Here is a 21,290-nt window from a genome sequence, read left to right as displayed (position 1 = left end):
CAAAGCAGTATTTCTTAAATTAAATTTTCAACAAACGTGTGGAAATGGAAGTCAATATTTGTGACAACTTAATGATCCACATTTGAAAGTCAAACACAAAAAGTTCTAATGAAACGCGTAAAGTTGACGCAATAAACTCTCCTCATGTATCATTGTGTGTTGTATGTGTCACGTAAAGAGGGTTTTTCATGACAATGAATTGTTCCACCGAGTAAAGAGTTAAATCTACAGCGAAGGCACGTCAGGTGTTGTTTTATCTTGTGTGTTGTTGTATCTTGTGTGTTGTTGTATCGTGTGTGTTGTATCTTGTGTTGTTGTATCGTGTGTTGTTGTATCGTGTGTGTTGTTGTATCGTGTGTTGTTGTATCTCGTGTGTTGTTGTATCTCGTGTGTTGTTGTATCGTGTGTGTTGTTGTATCGTGTGTGTTGTTGTATCATCTCGTGTGTTGTTGTATCATCTCGTGTGTTGTTGTATCATCTCGTGTGTTGTTGTATCATCTCGTGTGTTGTTGTATCATCTCGTGTGTTGTTGTATCATCTCGTGTGTTGTTGTATCATCTCGTGTGTTGTTGTTGTATCTCGTGTGTTGTTGTTGTATCTCGTGTGTTGTTGTTGTATCTCGTGTGTTGTTGTTGTATCTCGTGTGTTGTTGTTGTATCTCGTGTGTTGTTGTTGTATCTCGTGTGTTGTTGTTGTATCTCGTGTGTTGTTGTTGTATCTCGTGTGTTGTTGTTGTATCTCGTGTGTTGTTGTTGTATCTCGTGTGTTGTTGTTGTATCTCGTGTGTTGTTGTTGTATCTCGTGTGTTGTTGTTGTATCTCGTGTGTTGTTGTTGTATCTCGTGTGTTGTTGTTGTATCTCGTGTGTTGTTGTTGTATCTCGTGTGTTGTTGTTGTATCTCGTGTGTTGTTGTTGTATCTCGTGTGTTGTTGTTGTATCGTGTGTGTTGTTGTATCATCTCGTGTGTTGTTGTATCATCTCGTGTGTTGTTGTATCATCTCGTGTGTTGTTGTATCATCTCGTGTGTTGTTGTATCATCTCGTGTGTTGTTGTATCATCTCGTGTGTTGTTGTTGTATCTCGTGTGTTGTTGTTGTATCTCGTGTGTTGTTGTTGTATCATCTCGTGTGTTGTTGTTGTATCATCTCGTGTGTTGTTGTTGTATCATCTCGTGTGTTGTTGTTGTATCATCTCGTGTGTTGTTGTTGTATCATCTCGTGTGTTGTTGTTGTATCATCTCGTGTGTTGTTGTTGTATCATCTCGTGTGTTGTTGTTGTATCATCTCGTGTGGTGTTGTTGTATCATCTCGTGTGTTGTTGTTGTATCATCTCGTGTGTTGTTGTTGTTGTATCATCTCGTGTGTTGTTGTTGTTGTATCATCTCGTGTGTTGTTGTTGTTGTATCATCTCGTGTGTTGTTGTTGTTGTATCATCTCGTGTGTTGTTGTTGTGTATCATCTCGTGTGTTGTTGTTGTTGTATCATCTCGTGTGTTGTTGTTGTTGTATCATCTCGTGTGTTGTTGTTGTTGTATCATCTCGTGTGTTGTTGTTGTTGTATCATCTCGTGTGTTGTTGTTGTTGTATCATCTCGTGTGTTGTTGTTGTTGTATCATCTCGTGTGTTGTTGTTGTTGTATCATCTCGTGTGTTGTTGTTGTTGTATCATCTCGTGTGTTGTTGTTGTTGTATCTTCTCGTGTGTTGTTGTTGTTGTATCATCTCGTGTGTTGTTGTTGTTGTATCATCTCGTGTGTTGTTGTTGTTGTATCATCTCGTGTGTTGTTGTTGTTGTATCATCTCGTGTGTTGTTGTTGTTGGTATCATCTCGTGTGTTGTTGTTGTTGTATCATCTCGTGTGTTTGTTGTTGTTGTATCATCTCGTGTGTTGTTGTTGTTGTATCGGTGTTGTTGTTGTTGTATCATCCTCGTGTGTTTGTTGTTTGTTGTATCATCTCGGTGTGTTGTTGTTGTTGTATCATCTCGTGTGTTGTTGTTGGTGTTTCATCTCGTGTGTTGTTGTTGTAGTATCACCGTGTGGGTGTTGTGTTGTATCATCTCGTGTGTTGTTGTTGTTGTATCATCTCGTGTGTTGTTGTTGTTGTATCATCTCGTGTGTTGTTGTTGTTGTATCATCTCGTGTGTTGTTGTTGTTGTATCATCTCGTGTGTTGTTGTTGTTGTATCATCTCGTGTGTTGTTGTTGTTGTATCATCTCGTGTGTTGTTGTTGTTGTATCATCTCGTGTGTTGTTGTTGTTGTATCATCTCGTGTGTTGTTGTTGTTGTATCATCTCGTGTGTTGTTGTTGTTGTATCATCTCGTGTGTTGTTGTTGTTGTATCATCTCGTGTGTTGTTGTTGTTGTATCATCTCGTGTGTTGTTGTTGTTGTATCATCTCGTGTGTTGTTGTTGTTGTATCATCTCGTGTGTTGTTGTTGTTGTATCATCTCGTGTGTTGTTGTTGTTGTATCATCTCGTGTGTTGTTGTTGTTGTATCATCTCGTGTGTTGTTGTTGTTGTATCATCTCGTGTGTTGTTGTTGTTGTATCATCTCGTGTGTTGTTGTTGTTGTATCATCTCGTGTGTTGTTGTTGTTGTATCATCTCGTGTGTTGTTGTTGTTGTATCATCTCGTGTGTTGTTGTTGTTGTATCATCTCGTGTGTTGTTGTTGTTGTATCATCTCGTGTGTTGTTGTTGTTGTATCATCTCGTGTGTTGTTGTTGTTGTATCATCTCGTGTGTTGTTGTTGTTGTATCATCTCGTGTGTTGTTGTTGTTGTATCATCTCGTGTGTTGTTGTTGTTGTATCATCTCGTGTGTTGTTGTTTGTTGTATCATCTCGTGTGTTGTTGTTGTTGGTTGTATCATCTCGTGTGTTGTTGTTGTTGTATCATCTCGTGTGTTGTTGTTGTTGTCTCATCTCGTGTGATGTGTGTTGTTGTATCATCTCGGTGTGTTGTTGTCGGTTGTAATCATCTCTGTGAGATGTGTTGTTGTATAATCTCGTGTGTTGTTGTTGTTGTATCAATCTCGTGTGTTGTTGTTGTTGATCAATCTCGTGTGTTGTTGTTGTTGTATCATCTCGTGTGTTGTTTTGTTGTTGTATCATCTCGTGGTGGTGTTGTTGTATCATCTCGTGTGTTGTTGTTGTGTATCATCTCGTGTGTTGTTGTTGTTGTATCATCTAGTGTGTTGTTGTTGTTGTTATCATACTCGTGTGTGTTGTTGTTGTTCATCTCTGTGTGTTGTTGTTGTTGTATCATCGCGTGTGTTGTTGTTGTTGTATCATCTCGTGTGTTGTTGTGTTTGTATCATATCGTGTGTTGTTGTTGTTTGTATCATCTCGTGTGTTTTGTTGTTGTATCATTCTCGTGTGTTGTTGTTGTTGTATCATTCGTGTGTTGTTGTTGTTGTTATCTTCTGTGTTTGTTGTTGTTGTTCATCTCGTGTGTTGTTGTTGTTGTATCATTGTGTGTTGTTGTATGTTGTTTCATCGTGTGTTGTTGTTGTTGTATCATCTCGTGTGTTGTTGTTGTTGTATCATCTCGTGTGTTGTTGTTGTTGTATCATCTCGTGTGTTGTTGTTGTTGTATCATCTCGTGTGTTGTTGTTGTTGTATCATCTCGTGTGTTGTTGTTGTTGTATCATCTCGTGTGTTGTTGTTGTTGTATCATCTCGTGTGTTGTTGTTGTTGTATCATCTCGTGTGTTGTTGTTGTTGTATCATCTCGTGTGTTGTTGTTGTTGTATCATCTCGTGTGTTGTTGTTGTTGTATCATCTCGTGTGTTGTTGTTGTTGTTGTATCATCTCGTGTGTTGTTGTTGTTGTATCATCTCGTGTGTTGTTGTTGTTGTATCATCTCGTGTGTTGTTGTTGTTGTATCATCTCGTGTGTGTTGTTGTTGTTGTATCATCTCGTGTGTTGTTGTTGTTGTATCATCTCGTGTGTTGTTGTTGTTGTATCATCTCGTGTGTTGTTGTTGTTGTATCATCTCGTGTGTTGTTGTTGTTGTATCATCTCGTGTGTTGTTGTTGTTGTATCATCTCGTGTGTTGTTGTTGTTGTATCATCTCGTGTGTTGTTGTTGTTGTATCATCTCGTGTGTTGTTGTTGTTGTATCATCTCGTGTGTTGTTGTTGTTGTATCATCTCGTGTGTTGTTGTTGTTGTATCATCTCGTGTGTTGTTGTTGTTGTATCATCTCGTGTGTTGTTGTTGTTGTATCATCTCGTGTGTTGTTGTTGTTGTATCATCTCGTGTGTTGTTGTTGTTGTATCATCTCGTGTGTTGTTGTTGTTGTATCATCTCGTGTGTTGTTGTTGTTGTATCATCTCGTGTGTTGTTGTTGTTGTATCATCTCGTGTGTTGTTGTTGTTGTATCATCTCGTGTGTTGTTGTTGTTGTATCATCTCGTGTGTTGTTGTTGTTGTATCATCTCGTGTGTTGTTGTTGTTGTATCATCTCGTGTGTTGTTGTTGTTGTATCATCTCGTGTGTTGTTGTTGTATCTCGTGTGTTGGTTGTTGTATATCTCGTTGTGTGTTGTTGTTTGTTGTATCTCGTGTGTTTGTTGTTGTATCATCTCGTGTGTTGTTGTTGTATCATCTCGTGTGTTGTTGTTGTATCATCTCGTGTGTTGTTGTTGTTGTATCATCTCGTGTGTTGTTGTGTTGTATCATCTCGTGTGTTGTTGTTGTTGTATCATCTCGTGTGTTGTTGTTGTTGTATCATCTCGTGTGTTGTTGTTGTTGTATCATCTCGTGTGTTGTTGTTGTTGTATCATCTCGTGTGTTGTTGTTGTTGTATCATCTCGAGTGTTGTTGTTGTGTATCATCTCGTGTGTTTTGTTGTTGTATCATCTCGTGTGTTGTTGTTGTTGTATCATCTCGTGTGTTGTTGTTGTTGTATCATCTCGTGTGTGTTGTTGTTGATCATCTCGTGTGTTGTTGTTGTTGTATCATCTCGTGTGTTGTTGTTGTTGTATCATCTCGTGTGTTGTTGTTGTTGTATCATCTCGTGTGTTGTTGTTGTTGTATCATCTCGTGTGTTGTTGTTGTTGTATCATCTCGTGTGTTGTTGTTGTTGTATCATCTCGTGTGTTGTTGTTGTTGTATCATCTCGTGTGTTGTTGTTGTTGTATCATCTCGTGTGTTGTTGTTGTTGTATCATCTCGTGTGTTGTTGTTGTTGTATCATCTCGTGTGTTGTTGTTGTTGTATCATCTCGTGTGTTGTTGTTGTTGTATCATCTCGTGTGTTGTTGTTGTTGTATCATCTCGTGTGTTGTTGTTGTTGTATCATCTCGTGTGTTGTTGTTGTTGTATCATCTCGTGTGTTGTTGTTGTTGTATCATCTCGTGTGTTGTTGTTGTTGTATCATCTCGTGTGTTGTTGTTGTTGTATCATCTCGTGTGTTGTTGTTGTTGTATCATCTCGTGTGTTGTTGTTGTTGTATCATCTCGTGTGTTGTTGTTGTTGTATCATCTCGTTGTGTTGTTGTTGTTGTATCATCTCGTGTGTTGTTGTTGTTGTATCATCTCGTGTGTTGTTGTTGTTGTATCATCTCGTGTGTTGTTGTTGTTGTATCATCTCGTGTGTTGTTGTTGTTGTATCATCTCGTGTGTTGTTGTTGTTGTATCATCTCGTGTGTTGTTGTTGTTGTATCATCTCGTGTGTTGTTGTTGTTGTATCATCTCGTGTGTTGTTGTTGTTGTATCATCTCGTGTGTTGTTGTTGTTGTATCATCTCGTGTGTTGTTGTTGTTGTATCATCTCGTGTGTTGTTGTTGTTGTATCATCTCGTGTGTTGTTGTTGTTGTATCATCTCGTGTGTTGTTGTTGTTGTATCATCTCGTGTGTTGTTGTTGTTGTATCATCTCGTGTGTTGTTGTTGTTGTATCATCTCGTGTGTTGTTGTTGTTGTATCATCTCGTGTGTTGTTGTTGTTGTATCATCTCGTGTGTTGTTGTTGTTGTATCATCTCGTGTGTTGTTGTTGTTGTATCATCTCGTGTGTTGTTGTTGTTGTATCATCTCGTGTGTTGTTGTTGTTGTATCATCTCGTGTGTTGTTGTTGTTGTATCATCTCGTGTGTTGTTGTTGTTGTATCATCTCGTGTGTTGTTGTTGTTGTATCATCTCGTGTGTTGTTGTTGTTGTATCATCTCGTGTGTTGTTGTTGTTGTATCATCTCGTGTGTTGTTGTTGTTGTATCATCTCGTGTGTTGTTGTTGTTGTATCATCTCGTGTGTTGTTGTTGTTGTATCATCTCGTGTGTTGTTGTTGTTGTATCATCTCGTGTGTTGTTGTTGTTGTATCATCTCGTGTGTTGTTGTTGTTGTATCATCTCGTGTGTTGTTGTTGTTGTATCATCTCGTGTGTGTTGTTGTTGTTGTATCATCTCGTGTGTGTTGTTGTTGTTGTATCATCTCGTGTGTTGTTGTTGTTGTATCATCTCGTGTGTTGTTGTTGTTGTATCATCTCGTGTGTTGTTGTTGTTGTTGTATCATCTCGTGTGTTGTTGTTGTTGTTGTATCATCTCGTGTGTTGTTGTTGTTGTTGTATCATCTCGTGTGTTGTTGTTGTTGTTGTATCATCTCGTGTGTTGTTGTTGTTGTTGTATCATCTCGTGTGTTGTTGTTGTTGTTGTATCATCTCGTGTGTTGTTGTTGTTGTTGTATCATCTCGTGTGTTGTTGTTGTTGTTGTATCATCTCGTGTGTTGTTGTTGTTGTTGTATCATCTCGTGTGTTGTTGTTGTTGTTGTATCATCTCGTGTGTTGTTGTTGTTGTTGTATCATCTCGTGTGTTGTTGTTGTTGTTGTATCATCTCGTGTGTTGTTGTTGTTGTTGTATCATCTCGTGTGTTGTTGTTGTTGTTGTATCATCTCGTGTGTTGTTGTTGTTGTTGTATCATCTCGTGTGTTGTTGTTGTTGTTGTATCATCTCGTGTGTTGTTGTTGTTGTTGTATCATCTCGTGTGTTGTTGTTGTTGTTGTATCATCTCGTGTGTTGTTGTTGTTGTTGTATCATCTCGTGTGTTGTTGTTGTTGTTGTATCATCTCGTGTGTTGTTGTTGTTGTTGTATCATCTCGTGTGTTGTTGTTGTTGTTGTATCATCTCGTGTGTTGTTGTTGTTGTTGTATCATCTCGTGTGTTGTTGTTGTTGTTGTATCATCTCGTGTGTTGTTGTTGTTGTTGTATCATCTCGTGTGTTGTTGTTGTTGTTGTATCATCTCGTGTGTTGTTGTTGTTGTTGTATCATCTCGTGTGTTGTTGTTGTTGTTGTATCATCTCGTGTGTTGTTGTTGTTGTTGTATCATCTCGTGTGTTGTTGTTGTTGTTGTATCATCTCGTGTGTTGTTGTTGTTGTTGTATCATCTCGTGTGTTGTTGTTGTTGTTGTATCATCTCGTGTGTTGTTGTTGTTGTTGTATCATCTCGTGTGTTGTTGTTGTTGTTGTATCATCTCGTGTGTTGTTGTTGTTGTTGTATCATCTCGTGTGTTGTTGTTGTTGTTGTATCATCTCGTGTGTTGTTGTTGTTGTTGTATCATCTCGTGTGTTGTTGTTGTTGTTGTATCATCTCGTGTGTTGTTGTTGTTGTTGTATCATCTCGTGTGTTGTTGTTGTTGTTGTATCATCTCGTGTGTTGTTGTTGTTGTTGTATCATCTCGTGTGTTGTTGTTGTTGTTGTATCATCTCGTGTGTTGTTGTTGTTGTTGTATCATCTCGTGTGTTGTTGTTGTTGTTGTATCATCTCGTGTGTTGTTGTTGTTGTTGTATCATCTCGTGTGTTGTTGTTGTTGTTGTATCATCTCGTGTGTTGTTGTTGTTGTTGTATCATCTCGTGTGTTGTTGTTGTTGTTGTATCATCTCGTGTGTTGTTGTTGTTGTTGTATCATCTCGTGTGTTGTTGTTGTTGTTGTATCATCTCGTGTGTTGTTGTTGTTGTTGTATCATCTCGTGTGTTGTTGTTGTTGTTGTATCATCTCGTGTGTTGTTGTTGTTGTATCATCTCGTGTGTTGTTGTTGTTGTATCATCTCGTGTGTTGTTGTTGTTGTATCATCTCGTGTGTTGTTGTTGTTGTATCATCTCGTGTGTTGTTGTTGTTGTATCATCTCGTGTGTTGTTGTTGTTGTATCATCTCGTGTGTTGTTGTTGTTGTATCATCTCGTGTGTTGTTGTTGTTGTATCATCTCGTGTGTTGTTGTTGTTGTATCATCTCGTGTGTTGTTGTTGTTGTATCATCTCGTGTGTTGTTGTTGTTGTATCATCTCGTGTGTTGTTGTTGTTGTATCATCTCGTGTGTTGTTGTATCATCTCGTGTGTTGTTCCTCCAGTCCTCTAGGGGCAGCACTGCGTCCGTTAGTGTGTGTGCGTGAGAGAGAGCGCGAGCTCGTGCATTGTTAGGGACTGGACGTGCGCGCGCGCGTTGACCGGGATCTGAGATTTTTGGGTGGTGGCTGTTTGTTTAAGTGGAGCAGTAAATGCGCAGGAATGCGCTCGTTCACATAACTTTACTCGCTCGACTTTAGCTGAAATCCGTCGTGTTGTGTCGCGTTTAATCGCTCTGTCGCTCGTGTTGTGTCGCTCGTGTGTTGAGTTGTGCGTTTATTTCTTTAGTTGGAGATCTGTGCGCTGAGAGTGAACACAGATGCAGGCCATAAAGTGTGTGGTGGTCGGTGACGGGTGAGTTTACTTCACTCTTTTATCTGTTTGTGTTCAGAATGAGCTACACAAACACATTTGTCAACTTTAGTGTAAGTTTGACGATGACTGATTAAACACAGATCGACATTATCTGACTGACTCTACACGAGCTGTAAACACACACCGTATAAACCTAACACACGACAGGCTTCTTTTAGTCATTTGAAGTGTGTGTTGTACAGATATCTTTTGTTACTGTTGTGTGTCGTTCACATGAGCTCAAGTGACTCATGTTAATGTGTCGCACACACACTGTTTGAAAGTTTAAATACTTTAATAAATGTGTTTGTTTCAGGGCTGTGGGAAAGACCTGTCTCCTGATCAGTTACACCACTAATGCTTTCCCTGGAGAATACATCCCTACTGTGTAAGAACACTCATCTGTCTTCTGTTTCTGAAGATGTTTATGAGATCTTTTCACCGCTTCACAAAATTCACCTTCATTTCAACTCTCACACACATTGATCATAATCCAGAATTCATTTCTGTTGGACTGGAGAACATCATGTCTGATCACAGAAGCACATTTGTGTTTGATCTGGACTCTCTACACCTCTATTCAAACATTTCTTTTCCTGCAGGTTTGACAATTATTCTGCCAATGTGATGGTCGATGGGAAACCTGTGAATCTGGGATTATGGGATACAGCAGGACAGGAGGATTACGACAGACTTCGACCACTTTCCTACCCTCAGACGGTACACTTGTACTATACAGAGCTGAAAGATACAGCTAAAACAAAATAGACTTTATGTATTTTTGCCTTATTTATCTCTTAAATGTGTGCTAAAATATCTCAACCAAACATTCTGACTGAATAAAGTTAAGATGTGTGTAATGCAAGAATGAAAGAAGAGTTTAACTGAATACATCAGGCACAGAATCACATCTTTCTCTTTAATGGATGAAGATCATAACATCTACATGTTGCTAGTAAAATTATTACAGTGAATGTTGGACATCAGCCAGCTTCAAACAACAATAGATGTGATTAGAATGAGTTAGATCACAATGATTAGATGAATGATTGCTCAGTGATGATGATGTGTTGTGTAAAGGGACTGAATGGCTCACTTGTGTCAAACACAAATGTGTGTGTGTGTTCACTTTCACTGGAGTGAATGATCTCTTCAGTCAGTGCTGTACTATACACTTGCACAAGTCTTTTCACTGTGATGACTGATCAACTCACTGTTCTTCTTGTTTTCAGGATGTGTTTCTGATCTGTTTCTCTCTTGTGAGTCCAGCATCGTTTGAGAATGTCCGTGCAAAGGTGAGACGAAACTTTACAGCAGCCTGAGTTTTACATGACAGCAGAAACTGAGACTGAACTAACAATAGTCTGTCTGTCTGGATTTGAGACAGATTGAGCAAACGTGTTGCGTGCATTCACTCAGTAAAAATATCACTTCTGTAAAACAGCAGACACACAAACTGTTGGATCCTGTGTGTCTGTCCAGCATCTGCTGTGCCGTCTGTAAACTCTTCAGTCTTGTGATGTTTATTTTATAATACTTCACAAAACTAAACTCTCTCTGCGGGAGAAATTAAAGGGTTTAAAGAAGTCCAATGAGTTGATTACTGTCTTTCAACAGTGGTACCCAGAGGTCAGACACCATTGTCCCAACACTCCCATCATTCTGGTTGGGACTAAACTGGATCTGAGAGATGACAAAGACACGATTGAGAAGTTGAAAGAGAAGAAGCTCACTCCTATCACTTATCCTCAGGGCCTCGCCATGGCCAAAGAAATAGGTGAGCAGCTTTAGTTTCACCCACATTTATTTTTGTTTAACATTGTTTTACTTCACCATCATGATCATCACTAATACATACTGAGTATATGAGGAATTCCTCCCTGTGTTGTGTGAGTCCAGCTCAAGTGTTGTGTTGTGAACACAGGAGCTGTGAAGTATCTGGAGTGTTCAGCTTTAACACAGCGAGGCCTAAAGACTGTGTTTGATGAAGCCATCCGAGCAGTCCTGTGTCCACCTCCGGTCAAGAAGAGGAAGAGAAAGTGTTTGATTCTCTGAATTGACTGCATGCAGACAAACACACACACACACACACACACAGCAGCTGAGATCTGAGCTACACTTGAGAGAACAGCACAGGGGGATGATGGGAAATATGTGTTGAAGACAAAACTGATATTTCTCTCTCTTGCGTCGTGATTAGACAAACGCTACTTAACCAGCTCTTAAGATGTCCCGATTCTTTTCTTCTGAGAAACAGCGAGTGCTTTCCCTGCTAGTTTCCCTCCATACACTAAGAACCTCCCGCTGCCTTCTAAACACACACTTTCTTTTCCTCTTGTTTTTACGTGATCCAACTAAATATTCTTTTATTTCCTTTTTGAGCCCAGATTTTGTTTACATTTTACATTTTTGTAGAAAGTGAAATATTGCCAAAAATTAAACCCAAGTAATGGATTTTTATGTGCTAACACTATCAGATTTATATAATACCAAGGGAAGCTTCTCAAAGCCCATCTTACGCTACAGAATTGATGTGGTAAAATTAAAAATGAAGTGGAGTTGAGATGCACACGCTAACAGTCAGTATCTATCACACATGACGCTACAGTATGTGAATGTTGATTGTGTTGAAGCAGTGTTTCAGTATTGTGTTTAGACTACACATGTGTCAGTGCCTCACAGCTCATCACAATTCTGCAGGTTTGGTGATAAGTGTGTCTGAGATGTTTGTAGTCTGTATTGAGTGCAGGATTCCTCTCCTCTTGAACACTGTGAAGTGTAGAAGATTCTTCTCCGCAGTAAATGAAAAGATTCCAGAGATATATATAAACAGTTTGTTGTTGGACATCAAGAGTATTTCATTTCTAATTGGTTTTCAATACGATTGAAGGGAAACATTTGTAATTTACCAGATAGATTGTTTGATTTCTTTGTGTAACAATAGCAGTTGAAATGCTTTATTCATGCCTTTATGGTCTCCACTAAAGATACAATGTATTAACCTCAATGTCTGAAATAGAAACTGAATCTAAAACCATTTGTCTCCGTCCTTCATTTCAAGCAGACGAGCACTTGTTCTCTTCACACTGAATGTGAGAAAGATGAATGTATAGATGAGTGTTTCCTTTGGATGAGGCTAAAGAATTAAACTCCAACTGAGCAACAAACTGTCCTGTCACTCGATGTGGTCACGAACACTTGGGACACATCATGAATCACAAAAAAAGATCATTTTTATAATAGTGTTGTTTATTTCTTACAGATATTCAGTCCATCACTGTTCACTTTTCCATTTATCAAACACCAGTTTAGCTGCGACAGCGTCCTGTAGTCCCATACCTGCATTAAACACGAGAAGATCGTCAGTGACAGAAAATACATTCACCTTTTTTAAGATGACAGATAGTCTTTACGGCTCAAACTATTCATTTTATAATTGTCAACGTCCAGTAAGTCATTCAACTGAAACTGAATGTGAGATCCCTTCAAAAGGCCTTTCACGTATGATTTTCTAATGAATTTATAAATTAACAGTTTGTTTACAACGACAACTTTTGTTTTTAGTTATTGTAACCTAATCAAAATGACCCAATAGCGGATTGATTGATATTACTTAGAATGCACAATAAAAACATGATTTGGGAAATTTTAACATGAACATTTATTTTTGGAATGAACTCCTTAAATAATAATTTAATGTAATGTCAGAAATTAAGTAAACATCAACAGTGAGTGCTGGACAGACAATATTTCTTTGCATTCTGCTCCTCCCATAAGATATAAACATCGCTCCATTTACAGACACAATCTGCCAAACACATAAGAGAACCTTCAAAGTGCTGAGAATGATTTTTTCTTATTGTCAGTTTGTGGAAGAACATGTTACCCAATGACTTGAACACAGTGGTCTTCTCACGCTGAGCAGGAACAGATCCATTTATAACCTCACCAAGCTCCCCAAAAACCTGAGCCTGCAGAAATAAAACATCACATCATGTTCATGTTTGAGTGAAGATGAGGTCACGAAAGTGATAGTTCACACAAAATGGTAATTCTGCCGTCATTTCCTCTCCCTCTTGTCATGTCAAACCTGTATGACTTTCTTAGAAGATATTTTGAAGAATGTTGATAACAGCGCAGCGGTGGCAGGCATTGACTTCTATTGTATGGACACAAAACCAATGCAGGTCAATGGGTGCCATCGCGGTTCGGTTATCAACATTCTTCAAAATATCTTCTTTTGTGTTCTGTGGAAGAAAGAAACTGATACAGGTTAGAAATGACAATAGGATGAGGAAATGCTGACATATTTTTCATTTCTGCGTGAACTGTCCCTACAAAGCAGGTGTTCCTCTCACATTCACTGTCTCTAACATTTATTGACTGAAATGTTGTTTCCCGAGGAGGAAATGTTTGGTTGTTTGTGATCTGTTGTTGAAGTACATACTCCAGACAGGATGATGTCTCCTGACTCCGCGTGAGCTCCGTCTCTACTGTCCACATACACCAGCGCTTCTCTCATCAACACATCATCTAACTCCCTCCAGTCTGGACGACACGCACCGACCGCTGTTAGAAAACAACACGAGGTGAAATGAGGCGGATCAGTGTTGTGTTGTGTTGTGTTGTGACTGACCTGCGATGTGTGCACCTGATTTGATCCATTCAGCTCTCAGTATGGGTTCAGTGGCCCCTGTGACAGTGACTATAACATCCGCCCCCATCACCGCATCTCTCACTGAACAACAAACTACAACCGGCTCTTCAAGATCTTCTACAAACCGCTCAGACATTTCTCTTCTCCTGCTCCACACGCGGACCTGAAAGAAACACAACACTAGCTGTTGAAATAAACACGAGGTGATATGAAGCGCACGTGAACGTGTTTTCACCTCTTTGAACTTGAAGATCTTTGTGAAGACATCGTAATGACTCCTCGCTTGTTGTCCTGAGCCGAGGATGCACAACACATCTGACACGAGTGGTTTTAACAGCTGGTGAGACACACAGACTCACAATCACATGTGTGATGTTTTATCATGTTAGGATGTGTTTGACATGAACTTACTTTAGCAGATATAGCCGACACTGCTGCGGTTCTTATGGCTGTGATCGCTTCTCCATTCATCATCTGACACACAAACAAACACTGTTAGAGTCTTTCACACAGATTCTTCATTGATTTGTTGTTGTGATGACAGAAAGTCATAAAACACAAACATATAATGTAGAGTAAACAAGTATAGAGTTAAACAAATGTTCCTGTTTCACACAAGAGTCTCTGACTATAATGAATGTGTGACCTGTCGTAACTTAATCTAACTTGCCGAGAAATATCTTCAGATATTTCAGTTTCATTGTTTTGTCTCCAGATGCATATCCGTAATGTAGTCTTCTAAGACATTTTTATAAAAGTAACATAAATATCTTAATTAAGCTTAGGCATTAAACTCAGCCGTGTCTGTGAAACCGGGCCTGACACGTAAAGTTTCTTGTTGTTATGGCATGTGTTGGTAGTGTTGTTATGTAATTATTGACACCTTAAAAACACCTATTATTGTGCAATCATTACGTGTGATTCGTGACGTCATGGCGTTACACGGGTGGGCGTAACTCACCGCAGTCACGTGACCGTGCTCAGGATCAAACAGCAACACTGTGGCGTGAGTTGACGGTGAAGTGCTGGTCTCTGCTCGATTGTAGAAAGTCACGAGTTTCGTGCACAAAACTCCTTCATCGGCCATATAAACAGGCATAAGACCTAAGAAACTGATGAATAGAGAGAGAGAGAGAGAGTGAGAGAGAGAGAGAGAGAGATATACACAGATATATACACATATTTAGACTCTTCGTACCTTAATTGACAAAGAAACATCAAAATAAAAGAAAGCTCTACTCATTCTTTGCTGACTTCAAAAAAGCCTTTGGAGGAAAAACCTACGACATCATCAAATCAATGTACACCAATAACACATTTACAGTTAAAATTGGCAACAAGCACACAGACTTTCTCTCCCAGAGTCGTGGAGTGAGACAGGGCTGTAGTCTAAGTCCTACACTATTTAACATTTACATGAATGAATTAGCTGGACACCGACATCTGCACAAGCTCCAACAGCCGAGCTAAAAGACATCCATCAGATGCTGAACCTGATCTGCTCACACCTACTGTATTAAGACAAAATCCGCAATAAACAAATAAATAACTTATGGATAACAAATCATTTACAATATCATGTTGGAATATTCAAGGCCTGAGGTCATCTGCTTTTGGACTGAAAAGCAAAAACATAGACTTCAGCTCTGAAACAAAAAACTCAGACATCCTCATCCTACAGGAGACATGGAGTAGAGGAGACGGACCCACTGGTCGCCCTACAAACTACAGAGAATTCATCATTCCATCCGTCAAACTGCCTGGTGTCACCCAGGGAAGAGACTCAGGCGGAATGCTGATCTGGTATAAGTCCGAATACGCCCACTCAATAAAAATGATTAAAACTGGCCAGTTTTACACATGGATAGAAATCAACAAGACCATCACTTCAACAGATAAGAATATCTTCCTGTGTGCAACCTACATCCCTCCAGCAGAGTCACCCTACTTCAATGAGGACAGTTTCACGATCCTGGAAGAGGAGATCAACTACTTTCAGTCACAGGGCAATGTTCTGATCTGCGGTGACCTAAATGCCAGGACAGGTGAAGAATCAGACTCAGTTCACACCAAGGGAGACAAACACATTCCAGGAGGAGATGTCCTTTCCATACCTACACACACACAAAGACTGAACTACGATAAAACAACAAACAAAAATGGATTAAGACTTCTCCATCTTTGTCGCACACTGGGTCTGTACATGGTCAATGGACGACTACGAGGAGATTCATACGGTAGGTACACCTATAGTTCTAAGCTGGGTAACAGTACGGTAGACTATTTCATCACGGATCTGAATCCTATCTCCCTCAGAGCGTTCACAGTTAGCCCACAATCACCATTGTCAGATCACAGTAAAATCACTCTCTACCTCAATAGACCCAAACCTAACACAGAGGCATCAAAACAAACTCACCTCCATACCCTAAAACAAACTTTCAGGTGGAAACAAAATTGCAAAGATACATACAAAAGCATAACTCGTGAACCAAAAATTCAAATCCTACTGAATAAATTCCTCGATACCCCATTTCCACACGATAGTGAAGGTGTAAATTTAGCAGTAGACAGGATTAACCAAATTTTTACAATATCTGCAACGCTATCTGACCTAAAACCCACTAACACAAAATCAAACAAAAAGCCTGTAAATGAGAAATGGTTTGATAAGGAGTGTAAAAACCTTAGAAAAGAAGTAAGAATTCTATCAAATCAGAAACACAGAGATGCTGACAATGTAAACACTCGCCAACTCTACCATGAAAAAGTTAAACAATATAAGGAAACACTAAGGAAGAAAAAGAAACAAGATACACAAAACCAGATAAAAGCAATTGAACAATCTCTAGAAACAAATCGCTTCTGGGAACATTGGAACACACTTAACAAACCCCACCATGAAGATCTTCCCATTCAGAACGGAGACGTATGGATAAAGCACTTCTCAAACCTCTTTAGTAAAATAACCAAGAACCATGAACAAACTAACCTACACAACAAACTATGCACTCTGGAGTCAACAATTAAAGATTACCAAAACCCTTTAGACTATCCAATTACACTCGCTGAGCTAGAACAAAATATACCAAAACTTAAATCCCAAAAAGCAAGTGGTATCGACGGTATCCTAAACGAGATGATTAAACACGCAGACCAAAAACTTACACTCGCCATCCTCAAACTGTTTAATATCATCTTTAGTACAGGTATATTTCCCACAGTCTGGAACCAAGGTCTCATAACTCCAATCCATAAAAGTGGAGACAAATTCGACCCTAATAATTACCGCGGAATATGTGTAAACAGTAATCTAGGTAAACTCCTCTGTAACATTATTAACAGCAGACTTATCCAATATCTAAACAACCAAAACATCCTGAGAAAATGCCAAATTGGTTTCCAACCCAAATACCGCACATCCGATCATATATACACTCTTCGTACCTTAATTGACAAAGAAACAAACCAAAATAAAAGAAAGCTCTACTCATGCTTTGTTGACTTCAAAAAAGCTTTTGACTCAATCTGGCATGAGGGACTTTTTCTTCAGTTGATTCAATGCGGCATCGGAGGAAAAACCTACGACATCATCAAATCAATGTACACCAATAACACATTTGCAGTTAAAATTGGAAACAAGCACACAGACTTTCTCTCCCAGAGTCGTGGAGTGAGACAGGGCTGTAGTCTAAGTTTTTATTAAAAAGCTCTAGAACAGTCACCAGCACCCGGCCCGACCTTACAAGACACCGAAGTGAAATGCCTCCTGTTTGCAGACGATCTGGTGCTGCTGTCACCCACAAAAGAAGGTCTACAGCAACATCTGGACACCCTGCACACTTTCTGCCAAACATGGGCCCTATCGGTTAACCTTAAGAAGACTCAAGTCATGATATTCCAAAAAAAGCCCAGTAGCCAAAACCAACATCACCGTTTCAAACCAAACAACGTGCCCCTAGAACACACCAAGAACTACACATATCTCGGTATAAACATTAGTAACACCGGAAACTTAAACAAGGCTGTGAATGACCTGAGAGACAAGGCACGAAGAGCCTTTTACACAATCAAAAAGAATATTAAAATTGACATCCCAACCGTAATCTGGCTGAAAATAATACAATCAATTATAGAACCAATCGCGCTGTATGGAAGTGAGGTTTGGGGTCCTTTCGCCAACCAAGAGTTCAGCAGATGGGACAAACACCCAATAGAGATTCTGCAAACAGAAATGTGTAAAAACATTCTACGGGTTCAGAGAAAAACTCCAAACAACGCCTGCAGAGCAGAATTAGGACTGTATCCTCTAATCATTAAAATACAAAAAAGAGCTTTAAAATTCTACACACACCTTAAGAACAGCGACACAGACACACTCCATCACAAAGCCTTAAGTCATCAAGAGCTGAGCCCAGAGAGAAACCCCTTCATCCAACTGATCTCACAACTAACTCTACAACCCCAAACATGCCCAAGTCAACCCCAAACCCCAGCCAGACTAAACCAAATGATGAAAAGACAAAAAGAGAAATATCTCCAACACTGGACAGAAGCAACAGCTCAGCAAAGTAAAGTGGAATGCTATCTGTCACTAAAGAGAGAATATAAAGTGTCAGAATACCTCACAAGCGTATCAGACCCTAAACTAAGAAAAGTGTTGAGCATGTACAGACTCAGTGATCACCAGCTCACTGTAGAGACGGGCAGACACAGACACACATGGACACCGAGAGAAGAGCGACTGTGTCCACACTGCACACACAATCAAGTGGAAACAGAGCTGCACTTTCTCCTCTCCTGTCCCAACTACACACACATCAGAGAAACATTCTTCCCCCAGTTTACAAACTTACACAAAGACTTTGACCAGTTTCAACAAAAGGACAAGATCTCATACATACTGGGAGAAAAGTCAAGAAGCTCAAACCTGCTGCAAGATATGTCAAGTCCTGCCACGACCAAAGAACAACCAGCACAACACAACACAACACTGACAGGACAACACACACAAACTGACACTATCACCCTCATTGAGAACTTTAATTAATAATCTGTATTTCTGCATGTTTATATTTAATCTTGTGCTTTGGCAATTTACATTTTCTTTTATCATGCCAATAAAGCTCCTTTGAATCTTTGAATCTTTGAGAGAGAGTGAGAGTGAGAGAGAGAGAGAGAGAGAGTGAGAGAGAGAGAGAGTGAGAGAGAGAGAGAGAGAGAGTGAGAGAGAGAGAGAGAGAGAGAGAGAGAGAGAGAGACTACTGTACCCGTGGTGTTTGTTGATTGGCAGCACAGATCTCACAGGCTGAATGATTCCAGAATTCTCATGTCTGGAAAACTTTCCCATCGCAGATTCCAGTCTGGGAATCAAATCCTCCAAACTGAGCAGCCGGATCACTTGATCTTTATTTAATAGCACTGGACACTCACTCATTCTTCTGTTTGTCTGTCGCTCGAGCTGTTGTGGACTTCAGCTCTTGTGTCACGTGCTCTCGGTCATAAAGGCAAAATACACTTTTTTTCAAAACCGTGTGCATTTTGTATTGTTTTTGCACTATCACTACACATGTAGCCTACAATCACTTGTGTCTCTATTCTTTTAGGGACACTTTAGAGGATTCATGACTTGTACTATATTCCTGAACAGAATGACAATATAACAGCCAAACATTGTTAAAGAGGTTTATACTTAAATTGGTGTTTATCTTTATATTGTCTGCTTGCCTGATGAAACAAGCTTTTGACGCAGTTGTGTGTCAGAAGCGGTCGTGTTCCACTGTGGAAAGCCGACCTATTCTATTCAATGATATTTACATAACGCTTTTCACAATGTGTATTGTTGCACAGCAGCTTACAAGAGAAACACAGAAAAAAGGTCAAACACACCGCAGAGCACGGTGTTTACAGAACAAGCAAGATCATTCTAGTAAATAATATCTAATAAATAGATCATCTCTAATGATAAAAATCCTCTGTCTCAGACGGGAGGACCAGTTCTCATCTGATGTGTCACAGCTCATTCACTGACTTTGAGTAAAAGTTACTGTGGAAATGTTTAGGAAGAAAAGGGAGTGATTATTAATTGTGATTTTGGAAATTTCATGTGTTGAAACTGTTTGAGTTAGTTAATTTGGTTTTATTTTGTGATCGATATCAGACAACAGAGGAATGTTATAAGCAGGGAAAACAGTAATGGACCACAAGAAATAATGTCACTTGTCAGATATGAATCCTGTAGGTCTAATGTATTTTTCAACACTGTTTAGTGTTTCGACAATAACAAACTTCACAAAAACACACTCTGTTGTGACAACAAATTTACACTGAAGACTGTTGTGTGGACACTCAGTAAGGAGCTTTGAAACTGCATGGAAGGCACCATTTGATTTAATAAAAAAACATCTTTGTATTCGTGGTGTTCACATTATTTTGTCCAAGCCCTATATATATTTAAAGCATAAAAACAGAAAATACAATTAGTAAATGTCAATATCCTAAGAGTAAGAGTTGTCCATAATAAGCCAAGATGCATTGGTGAAGTTCAGGTTAGTTTACTTATACTAGCGACTAACATTAACCATGAGGAATGCTTCTAAAATCTGTGAAAAACTGAAAACATCACACCGTTGGGTCGTTTACTCCGGAACTTTATTTCGTCTAGCAATTTCATACACAACACTGCTTCATTTTAAAAAAAGGAAATGAATTGCATGATTTATAAAAAAGCCATTCAGACTGTACAAAGAGATTAAGAATGAAACATAAAACAAACAGTGTAAAAAGTCAAACTAAAAGTCTCTCAATAGCCATCTGCACAGACTGGATCTGAGGTTTGAGCTGTGACCCTTCTTTGATAGTGACCGATGTAGCGATGACGGGTCTGGACACACCACAGGCTCGACCCAGAGCTTGTTTTGAGCGCACAAACACGTACGGCACATTCTTATCCTCACACAGCAGAGGCAGGTGCAGAATAATCTCCAGAGGCTCAGCATCAGCAGCCATCACGATGAACTCAGAAATCCCACGGTTAAGAGTTTTAGTGGCTGTGGATGACAAATAACATCTGCTGTATTTATCAAGTTACACTAAACATACAGGGGGAAGCTGATATCTGTGAAAAGCCAGAAACGACACTATTGAACGTTGGATATGTTGCTGCTAATATAACAGAGAGAAATCAAATATAACACTACACTTTATGTGGGATGCGAGGGCCACTTCAATATGTTTTGACCAGTTCTGCAAGTAGAACCAAAAAAGCGTTCAAATGATTTCCTCATGAACAGCCAAGTGTGCTTCTCTGCGTATGAATGAGGCCTCGGTGTCCAGCTGTGACTGATGTTTACCTTCATTGGCTCCTTTTCTCACTTGTTTGTAGTTGGCGGCCTGCTGCACGAGATCCAGGATAGTTTTAGAGAACGTGGCGTCCGCCAGAGGATAAGCCTTCGGATTCACTTCCGATTCAGTCTGAACAACACACATCAAAACGCGTCACAAACACACTTCAGCTAACTGTCATTTTAAACAGACAATATCTCATATAAACCCGTCAGTGTGCTCTTAAAGCGAAGTGAAAAGAGATGATCGATCACACAGATGAACATCCGCTTACCATCGTGTTTATTTATTCCTGCAGAAACGCTTCAAATCAACCCGGACCTCTCGGCTAGAGCTTCACAGAGGACACAACTGTTTCCTTGAACAAACAAATGACCAAATACACAAAATATACAACACAAATTTCCTCTGAATACGAGCACACGTTCGTCCTCTTCTCTACTCCTGTAGTATGCAACAACACGTGTTCGGATAGCGCACACTGCGCATGCGCGGAGCTCATTCGACCCACTTCACCCAAATGTTTAGATTTATTCCTGTAAGTACGTGCATTTTACAGCAATTTAACAATTATAAATTCATTGTGTAGGTTAATCTCTCAAACAAAAAAAGG

The 21,290-nt window shown here is 39.5% G+C and overlaps 3 protein-coding genes across 3 annotated transcripts; 1 reads left to right on the top strand and 2 right to left on the bottom strand.

Moving 5' to 3' along the window:
* The first annotated feature begins 8,392 nt into the window (after positions 1–8,392).
* rac1a (Rac family small GTPase 1a) lies at positions 8,393–11,713 on the top strand. The gene is made up of 6 exons (XM_056771047.1): positions 8,393–8,676; positions 8,993–9,064; positions 9,279–9,396; positions 9,909–9,971; positions 10,294–10,453; positions 10,601–11,713. Exons 1-6 carry the CDS (start codon positions 8,642–8,644, stop codon positions 10,729–10,731), a joined length of 579 nt encoding a protein of 192 aa, XP_056627025.1. The 5' UTR covers positions 8,393–8,641; the 3' UTR covers positions 10,732–11,713.
* Positions 11,714–11,904: 191 nt separating this feature from the next.
* On the bottom strand, positions 11,905–18,794 carry crym (crystallin, mu). Its single transcript, XM_056771046.1, has 8 exons — positions 18,604–18,794; positions 14,295–14,445; positions 13,745–13,807; positions 13,569–13,670; positions 13,313–13,496; positions 13,124–13,245; positions 12,563–12,647; positions 11,905–12,015 (listed from the first exon to the last, which is right to left on the bottom strand). Exons 1-8 carry the CDS (start codon positions 18,768–18,770, stop codon positions 11,951–11,953), a joined length of 939 nt encoding a protein of 312 aa, XP_056627024.1. The 5' UTR covers positions 18,771–18,794; the 3' UTR covers positions 11,905–11,950.
* A 1,173-nt stretch (positions 18,795–19,967) lies between these two features.
* snu13b (SNU13 homolog, small nuclear ribonucleoprotein b (U4/U6.U5)) lies at positions 19,968–21,165 on the bottom strand. The gene is made up of 3 exons (XM_056771946.1): positions 20,952–21,165; positions 20,686–20,806; positions 19,968–20,382 (listed from the first exon to the last, which is right to left on the bottom strand). Exons 1-3 carry the CDS (start codon positions 20,952–20,954, stop codon positions 20,120–20,122), a joined length of 387 nt encoding a protein of 128 aa, XP_056627924.1. The 5' UTR covers positions 20,955–21,165; the 3' UTR covers positions 19,968–20,119.
* Positions 21,166–21,290: the final 125 nt, after the last annotated feature.

Source organism: Triplophysa dalaica, chromosome 17 (assembly GCF_015846415.1).
Source record: "Triplophysa dalaica isolate WHDGS20190420 chromosome 17, ASM1584641v1, whole genome shotgun sequence".
In the NCBI taxonomy this organism is placed as follows: Eukaryota; Metazoa; Chordata; class Actinopteri; order Cypriniformes; family Nemacheilidae; genus Triplophysa; species Triplophysa dalaica.
Note: the sequence above shows the minus strand (reverse complement) of the source record. Positions and strands in the feature narration are given on the sequence as shown.

Coding starts and splice junctions, on each gene's coding strand:
- crym (XM_056771046.1), bottom strand. CDS start 18,770: ATGAGTGAGTGTCCAGTGCTATTAAATAAAGATCAAGTGATCCGGCTG. Junction 14,446..18,603: donor CCAATCAACAAACACCACGG/GTACAGTAGTCT, acceptor TCTATTCATCAG/TTTCTTAGGTCTTATGCCTG. Junction 13,808..14,294: donor AGCACGGTCACGTGACTGCG/GTGAGTTACGCC, acceptor TTTGTGTGTCAG/ATGATGAATGGAGAAGCGAT.
- rac1a (XM_056771047.1), top strand. CDS start 8,642: ATGCAGGCCATAAAGTGTGTGGTGGTCGGTGACGG. Junction 9,397..9,908: donor CACTTTCCTACCCTCAGACG/GTACACTTGTAC, acceptor TCTTGTTTTCAG/GATGTGTTTCTGATCTGTTT. Junction 10,454..10,600: donor CGCCATGGCCAAAGAAATAG/GTGAGCAGCTTT, acceptor TTGTGAACACAG/GAGCTGTGAAGTATCTGGAG.
- snu13b (XM_056771946.1), bottom strand. Junction 20,383..20,685: donor GAGAAAAGGAGCCAATGAAG/GTAAACATCAGT, acceptor TGTCATCCACAG/CCACTAAAACTCTTAACCGT.